The 8,736-nt window shown below is 29.3% G+C and overlaps 1 protein-coding gene across 2 annotated transcripts in view; it reads right to left on the bottom strand.

The window, feature by feature from the left end:
* Positions 1-461: 461 nt before the first annotated feature.
* Positions 462-8,736, bottom strand: part of LOC125031166 (adenine DNA glycosylase-like) — a 13,743-nt gene continuing 5,468 nt past the window's right edge. For both annotated transcript variants that reach the window (XM_047621733.1, XM_047621735.1), the window contains exons 5-12: positions 8,558-8,668; positions 7,041-7,197; positions 6,506-6,551; positions 5,363-5,484; positions 4,277-4,460; positions 3,789-3,912; positions 2,525-2,563; positions 462-874 (exon numbers count right to left, since the gene is read on the bottom strand). In XM_047621733.1, the coding sequence (XP_047477689.1) occupies positions 773-874; positions 2,525-2,563; positions 3,789-3,912; positions 4,277-4,460; positions 5,363-5,484; positions 6,506-6,551; positions 7,041-7,197; positions 8,558-8,668 (885 nt within the window). In that variant the 3' untranslated portion in view covers positions 462-772. The remainder of the gene's footprint in view (positions 875-2,524; positions 2,564-3,788; positions 3,913-4,276; positions 4,461-5,362; positions 5,485-6,505; positions 6,552-7,040; positions 7,198-8,557; positions 8,669-8,736) is intronic.

Raw genomic sequence — 8,736 nt, 5'->3', positions numbered from 1 at the left:
AACACAGTGAAAATGGTATGTATGTACATGCCATCCCCAGCAACATCAGGTTAAAAAAACATTATTGATGTCAATGCTTAAAAAAGAAAATGTAAGAAAGCAGATCAGTAGATACATATTTTATGTACATTTTAACCTATCAAGGAAATACCTTGAAATTCATATGACCTTAAAAGCATCTTTTTGTGCTTATATTTCCATTGGCTGTCTCCCTAATTACATATATAATTATATATACATTCAACAAAAAATTACTGCACCAGCCACCAAATATTGATAAACATCTTATAGTAGAAAAATATCAATAATTGAATGGTAAAGTTGTTTGTATTTTCTGAATAATGATTCTCAGAGATCAATATAGTCATACCATTGACAGTTAGAAAACAATCAGTGAACATTTCACACATTTTATTTAAAGACAGAAATATACATACACTAGGATATTTTTAGTCAAAAGATTATGGTTGTATCTATAAAATTTATTTAAAAATTATAAAAATAGAGTACATTACACTTAAATTTTTCATTAAAAAATCCTTCAACATTTCAAAAACTGCAACTACTTTATCAGTCTTTATCAATATCTACCTAAACTTTTAATACTGTCTTCAGTGATAAAAAAATAAAACCGACAATATACAATGGCACAACATACTTTCTAAATATAATAATATCTCTACCTGCATATCATCATTCTTATGTATAAGTTTCATTTCCAGAACAAAGACACTAAAATAACACTACAACAGCCTGTCGCTGAAGCAGCATTTTACTTCTGCTTCTTTGCAGATGCGTTAAAGAACTGTGATATTGTTTTCTGCTTTTTAGCATCAACAGGTTTTTCTTCTTGAACTCGTTTAGGCTTCTTGTCCTGAAATGATGGTAAAAAGCAAAATCAGTTGATCATACCTTTTTTTTTTCTGATGAAACATAACTATATTCACATATAGATATCAATGTCTATTGAAAAGCATCAGAACCATATTACCATACAAGCATCAAAACTAACAGGATTGAACAGGTTAAATCTAGTATATAAAACGAAACAATATAAACTTATAATATGACCAGTCAAAATATATGAATTAAGAGGTTAAATTGGTAATAATTCTATGTAAGTAAATATTTAATGAAATACATGTCCATCTGATTTCAATACAATACCAAAGTTGTTCTCTTTTAGAGAATAATGGGTGATTTATGACATAAACAGCATCTATTTTATCAGAGAACCATGGGCAACATTGAGAACCTGTAGCAATAACTGAATTCTTTATCCATGTGCCTTACTAATAAATTACTTTAACCCAATGCCACTGGGAAAATGCTGAGCTCTTTTTTTTTTTTTTTTTTTTTGTGAAACGTCTCTGCAATTAGTAAACCTTATGACAGATTTTTTAGATTTTTTTTACTGATGCTATAAATATAGGTCTTATTTTTATTATAGACAATATAATTACTATAATGTTCTAAACATTAGTAAAAGCAAAATAAGATGACTTAATATATTTTTGTAAATCAAGTTAAAGGGTAAATGGGTGAGACAGGCAGTACTTGTAATTGGCTCATTGGTAACTTATTACAAGTGTAGCCATCTTTGAGTAAAAACAATTAATAAAGTAAACTCACAGTGGGTATGGCATGTATGTACATGCCATACCCGGTGGCAATGGGTTGCCTACAAGACTGCAAATGCACTTAATAACTATAACATATCCAGCTAGAAATAGGATGTTAAATTCACAAACTAGGTATATTAGCAAGGTAGAGAAGGGATGATAACATAGCATCAAGAATATAACAAACTGAACTTGAACAAAGGAAATTGAGGTCAGGAGAGAGAATCCAAACAGTCTTGTATGTGTAAAAGAAACTACAATATCTTTCTTTAACAGCTTATTATATATACCTGACTATTACAGAAATACAGTTACAGATATAAGAAAAAACAAGCCAAGCCAAGTCAAGCTATTAACCTCTAGTAAATAAAAGCCAATCACAAATCATATGCCCCTCCCAGCATCTTCACCTCGAAGAACTAATGTAACACTCAAAACTGTACAAACCACTAACATTACAGCAAAACCTATTTTGGGTTTCATAACATGGAAATATTGTTTCCACATCCTCATCAATTACCAATAAATCAAAATTTCAAGGCAAAACTCTTTCACTCTTACAAGCTTTGATAATATAACAAAAACTTTAAGAGCAATTATATAGAGGCTAAGTCAGTTCCCTAATCCAAACTAGTCTTTTTAACTCAACCCATTATTTTCTTATTCAAAAACAATATTATAATCACCACACAGACCCTGGACTATTAGCGAGACAAGTGCCACTGGACAAATGTGAAAAAGCAGAAGGAAACCATGCCGTATTGCTGACTAATATTGAAGACTGAACACTGAAAATAAGGTCAGGAATATTTCCAAATTTTTACATAAATCTACATTACATTAGTTAAGTCAAGTAAGATGGAAAACAAATTAGATGAACAAACAATAGCATAACCAAATACCTTTGCCTTTTGTTCAGATGATTCAACAGCTTTAAGAATCTGCAAAGAAGGACAGGTTTCTGATAAAAATTGTTGGATAAAGTACAAGTCTATTTTGAGGGGAAGTTTTCAGTCAGCTTGGCCTCATTTACAGTTCCTTTCTATAGTATAATTAATATATAAAATAAGAATGTAAGTTAATGCATTTGTTAAGTATATATTATGACAAAAAGTATTTATGATGATGATAATAACAATAATAACAATAACAGTGACAATAATAATAACAATAACAATAACAATAACAATAACAATCATAATCATAATCATAATCATAATCATAATCATAATCACACAATAACAAGAATATGAATAAGAAGAATATGAATAAGAAAAAGAAAGCAATAAACAGTAATAATAATAACAATATTATTATTATTTTTAGTAGTAGTAGTAGTAGTAATATCATTATCATTATCATTATCATTATTATTATCATTATCATTATCATTATCATTATCATTATCAATCATTATCATCATTATTATCAATATCATCATTATCATCATTATCATTATCATTATCATTATCATTATCATTATCATTATTATCAATTGTTATTGTTATTGTTATTTGTTATATTATTATTATAATTTATTCATTATTGATATTATCATCAATTATATTATTATTATCATCATCATAATAATAATAATAATAATAATAATAATAATAATAATAATAATAATAATAATAATAATAATAATAATAATAATAATAATAATAATAGTAGTAGTAGTAATCATTATCATTATCATTATCATTATCATTATTATCAATTAATAAATAATAATAATAGTAATAATTACAATAATAATAAAAATGATAATAATAATAATAATAATAATAATAATAATAATAATAATAATAATAATAATAATAATAATAATAATAATAAGAAGAAGAAGAAGAAGAAGAAGAAGAAGAAGAAGAAAAGGAATCAAAAACAACATTTAAAAAAAAGAAAAAGGAAAAGAGAGAGAAATAAAAAAAAGAAAAAAAAAGAAAAATGAAATGAAAAAGAATATTCACGTTCCTGATAATCAAGGGAATGAGTAAACAAAGCTCAGGTTCGACTAGAAATTGACTCCTTGGTAATTAAGCTCTTGCGAACCCATCTATGTGAAAATAAAATTAATAACCTAAAATCAGTGGATTTGCATAATATATACAGTTGGCATCAATGGGTAAATTTTATAAAGGCTGGAGGGTAAACATTTCTTACCTTTTTCATGGCTGTTGATGTTGCTGATGACATGAATTCTTCTCTCGTCATCCACTGGGAACCTTGATATTTTGAAGGGCAAATCACTTCTGGCTTCTTATCATCCAATAATAGCTTATACACTCTGGAATTGTAATATAAAATAAAAGATAGTTCTTATTTATATACTTTAATGTTAGCAATGGATGCTGTGTATCATAATAAACACTTGCAAAACTAGACCCATGGATGGAAAAGGGTGCTTTACTACAAACTTCTGCCCACACCAGCCTGAAACTATAGGACCAAACACTGAAACATTCTGGAAACTATTGTGAGCTTTTATTTACAAACAGCCAGTTAAAAATCAATAGTCCTCAAATTTCAAGGTTTGTTTTACTTTATCATCTCCAATAAGAGTTGTAAAACATGAACTTATTTCTAAATATATACTTATTTTTTTCCCAAAAAAAGAGTGAAGTTAAGAACATCATGCAATCTTTACTTACTTGTATGTCTGTCTAATATGGGAAAATATGTGTAAAACATCTGACACAAATATCCTCAAGCTAGCATATGACTCAGGAACAGCAAAATCCTCCTGTAGCTGTTGAGTAGTACTTTCTTCCCACTGAGATTCCTCTTCACTTGTGAGGGCAATGCTGGGAAACTCCCATAAGTTGGCTAATAACCCTGCAAATAATTTTTAAGATTTTAAAAATTACCATATTTGCTGATGTACAGACCACCTTTTTCTTTATGACAGCAAATATTGTGTTCATGAGAATCATAAGCAAAAATCTCTAATGTTAAAAATCACTTAAACTGTAAAAAATGCTTAATCATATCATCACATTCATCACATCATGAAAATATTTGGCTTGAGGGGTTGGTGACATAAACATGCTGCCATGGGAAAATCTGTCTAAGGACAAGGGTGACAGGAACTTACCGTCATGAGAATTTCAGCTGAAGGCCTGGGTGAAAGGAATGGCTCATTACAAGTGCACAAAGCTCTTGGAGGGTGATTAGACTCAGTGGGCATTTGGGAAGGGGCTTTTACATTATTTCCATTGATAAACAAGTGTGGAATATATCCTCCATATGCCATAACTAGAAGAATGCCAGCTCCAGGGAGGATGCTATTTCCATGCTCAGGATCCTATTCCTGGCCACCATGACCAGCGGTGCAGTTAGTAGTACAGAAAATTTAATATATGAAAAAATACAAAAAATAAACAAATAACAAAGTGTTACTCATTGTCATTATTATTGCACTGAGTTATGGACTACCTAGAGAGAGGATATGGAGTCTGTGCAAGGAAAAGAGTCTATTACCATCTAGATAAAGGAAATTAAGAGACAAATATAAACAATGGAAATTGGCTAAAAAGCTAAAGACACTTATGCAGAAAAAGAGAAAATAACATTGCAAAAGGAAGGCATGGAGTCTTGTCACCACACATACATTTGTGTGCACCCAGCCTTCAAGCCACATCCCTGTCGCTAAAGTGGTTGCTCAAGTAAGCCTAAAGCCCGTGTATTGGGCCACATGCAGGCTGCAAAGCACTCTGATGCAAGGGGTTAATACCAACCTGTCTTTGGACGTTGAACAAAATACATTTGGCCATTTGGCCTCTGCAATAAGACAACAGCTGAAGTTTCCTGCCGAGACTGGGTCTTCTGTCCTTTACGTGGATAATTCTGCACTCCTAAACTGCAAATCAAGCCTGGCGTCAGCATTATTCCATTCTGAATAATATTCATATATTTCCTCTGAATAAGTAATAAACCAACCTTATTCACAGATACATTTTACTCATCACTATATTTTCACTACTCATTAAATATTGCCTTTAAAGTGCCTAAATAGCTTGAATAGACCATAAAAAAAGTTTCCTTTTTAATGAAATTACATATGCAGGCACAGATAAATATATACACATATATAGACACACATAAATACACATACACATGCTTCTATGCATACATGGAAGTATGAATAGGTATATGTATCAATTTATATGTATATGTATCTATGTATATATGTATATGTTTGATGTCTATATGTATGATATGTGTATATTACATAATATATATATATATATATATATATATATATATATATATATATATATATATATATATTATATAAAAATATATAAATATATAAATATATAAATATATAAATATATAAATATATATAAAATATATAAATATATACCTGTATATATATATATATATATATATATATATATATATATATTATATAAAAATATAAAAATATATAAATATATATATACATCTATACATCTATAAATATATACATATACATATAAATATATACATAAATATATAAATATATATATATATATATATATATATATATATATGTGTGTGTGTGTGTGTGTGTGTGTGTGTGTGTGTGTATATATATATATATACATTTCATATATAAAAATAAATATATATATATATATATATATTTTATATATATATATATATATATAATATACATATATATAAAAATGTACATATATATATATATATATATTACTTTTGTCTCCTTAAGTCCCCAATGCATCAACTACTTCAAAGTTGTGCTTTAAACTTCCACTAAACAAATTACACTGATTGTCCAGCCCAAGCATGAAAAAAGAAATGTGGCTAGCACATAAAAGCTTACCAAAATGTTATATTACTACTCTCCCCTACAAAAAGATAAAAAATAATATTACCTGCTATCCCAGTCTTCCTTTCTTAGACAGAGATCACACTCTGGCACTGAAAAAAACAAATCACATTATAAATCCAGATGCTGAGGATCTTATTTACTAGTTTGGTATTTAATTTTCATTACATCTTTCTCCTGAAAATGGTGAGTATATTTACAATACTCAATGTATGAATTTCAAAGAGAAAGCAAGCAGAGTTATAGTTACTCTATTCTATCAATACCATTTTTTTCTGAAATTACTTTTCTATTTCCCCAAAAATGGTGAACTGTTGCCATTCTCCCCTAAGATGTAAGTTATCATCAAAATAACATATTGGGAACACGCAACTGTCTTCAGATTAATAAATTTATAATCCAATTTGTTTTCTTTTATCACAGCTGCTGCACAGGATACAAACCATTACAGCTATGAAACTCAATTTCAGTTCAAATATAAATTACAAAGAAACTAGAGACAAACTACAATTATAGTGCCCCTTATAAAAAACAGAATACATTTGCATATAATTAGTATTCAAAAAAATCTATGTACTCACAGCATTCAATATCTTTCACTAGACTTTCATCTACTTTGTCCTTTGACTTGCCAACCATCTTAAAGTGGGAACTGATGGAAGTCTTCTGCTGTCCATCCTGACTTCTACGATAAGCTACACAGAGTGACTGCAATGGGCATGAGCTGCAGCTTGGAGTCTGAAAGCAGTGAAAAATTGACAGTTCTGAGATAGATGATGTACAGGTAAAAAAATAAGGGCATATGCTACTGAAATCAGAGTAGTCTAGAAAATTCAGAAATTATTTTAAAATCTAGGCATAGAAAGTTGTCATAACATAAAAGTATGTACTGGAAAAAATAGTTACTTTCTTTGGGGATCTAACATGAATTCTGTCAGTTCAGCTTAGCTCAGTGTAATTGTACACATCCCTACAGAAAACAAACCCTTCACCTACCAAAGCATCAAAATAACAATTTCTACAATCCAGATCTGAATATATTAGTTGTGGTGCTAATATCTGAAATTCTATGGATCTTAAAAATACAATATATATAATGTGTTGCCTTCTCTGAGCTCTTCCTTTCCCATCCTAAACCTCCTGCATTGGAAAACAAACAAAGCTTTGGTAGTATCCAGTCTTACTGAATCATAAAACTTGAAATGTTGTTTTTCTCTACTTTTCATAACACAAAATCAGATTGGGAATAAACAGAACACATGACATGTACAATGCATAAGGCTCAAGCCACATAATCATATACAGCAAATAGATCTGTTAATCAGATAGGGAGTGTTAGCTTTGGTTGCAAACACATTCTGACATGTTGGTCCACTGATAGCTTCAGAAAATGATTGTGAGGAGGTTTCATCAAATTAGGTCCCCAAAGAAAATACCTAATAATTCCAGAATCTTATGGTCCTGAAATGTCAGTGCCCACTTATTTCTCGCTTCCTTTTTCTTTCCTCTCCCACATATTGACAATGTGAATCTACATACACAAAAGCTATGTATCCGCATACACAAGCTATGTATAAATTTACACTTTTAAATATCCACATGTACTTAAAAATAAGTAAACAGAGCTCCCTATGCTATTCAAATACTCTCACTCATTCCAAAATTATATTCAATCCTTACATTTCCAACAAAAAAGCATGAAGTTTATCAAAATCTAATAATTATCAATATATACTCAGTATTTAGGTCTAACTGTGATAAACAGTATATAAAAATGAACTTCAGTAATGATCTAGTAACATCACATCACAAGCAGTGTAATCAACAAATGAAGCAGAGCATCACAAGGAAGTTTTTAGAATGTTATCTCATAGTGTAATAAAAAAAAATAAAAAATGCAAAAGTAATATGTGATTCACTATTATTACATGATAAAAGGTTGTTTCTTTTGAGCCAGTTTATCCAAATACCATTTGGAAAAATTTGATTCATCATATATCAAAGATATTTTAAGACTTAAATAATTTTAAGAATTAAATACGTACAAAAACTGAGCAAATAACAAACTATGAAATGTAACTACTACAACAAATCATACTTTTGGTGTGCAAACTGTGGCCCCTAATTCCATAACTGCCTGATTGAAATCCCCAGGCCGCTCTGGATCAACAAGCTGGTCTGCTAAACTCCACATATGGTCTGCAGTAGCCTGTGAAAAAACAATTTATTTTAGTAATTTAAATGAAATAATACAATCCTAAACAAAATTACCTTCTT

The sequence above is a fragment of the Penaeus chinensis genome, chromosome 12 (assembly GCF_019202785.1).
Source record: "Penaeus chinensis breed Huanghai No. 1 chromosome 12, ASM1920278v2, whole genome shotgun sequence".
Classification (NCBI taxonomy): domain Eukaryota; kingdom Metazoa; phylum Arthropoda; class Malacostraca; order Decapoda; family Penaeidae; genus Penaeus; species Penaeus chinensis.
This window is presented reverse-complemented; position numbering and strand designations above follow the sequence as displayed.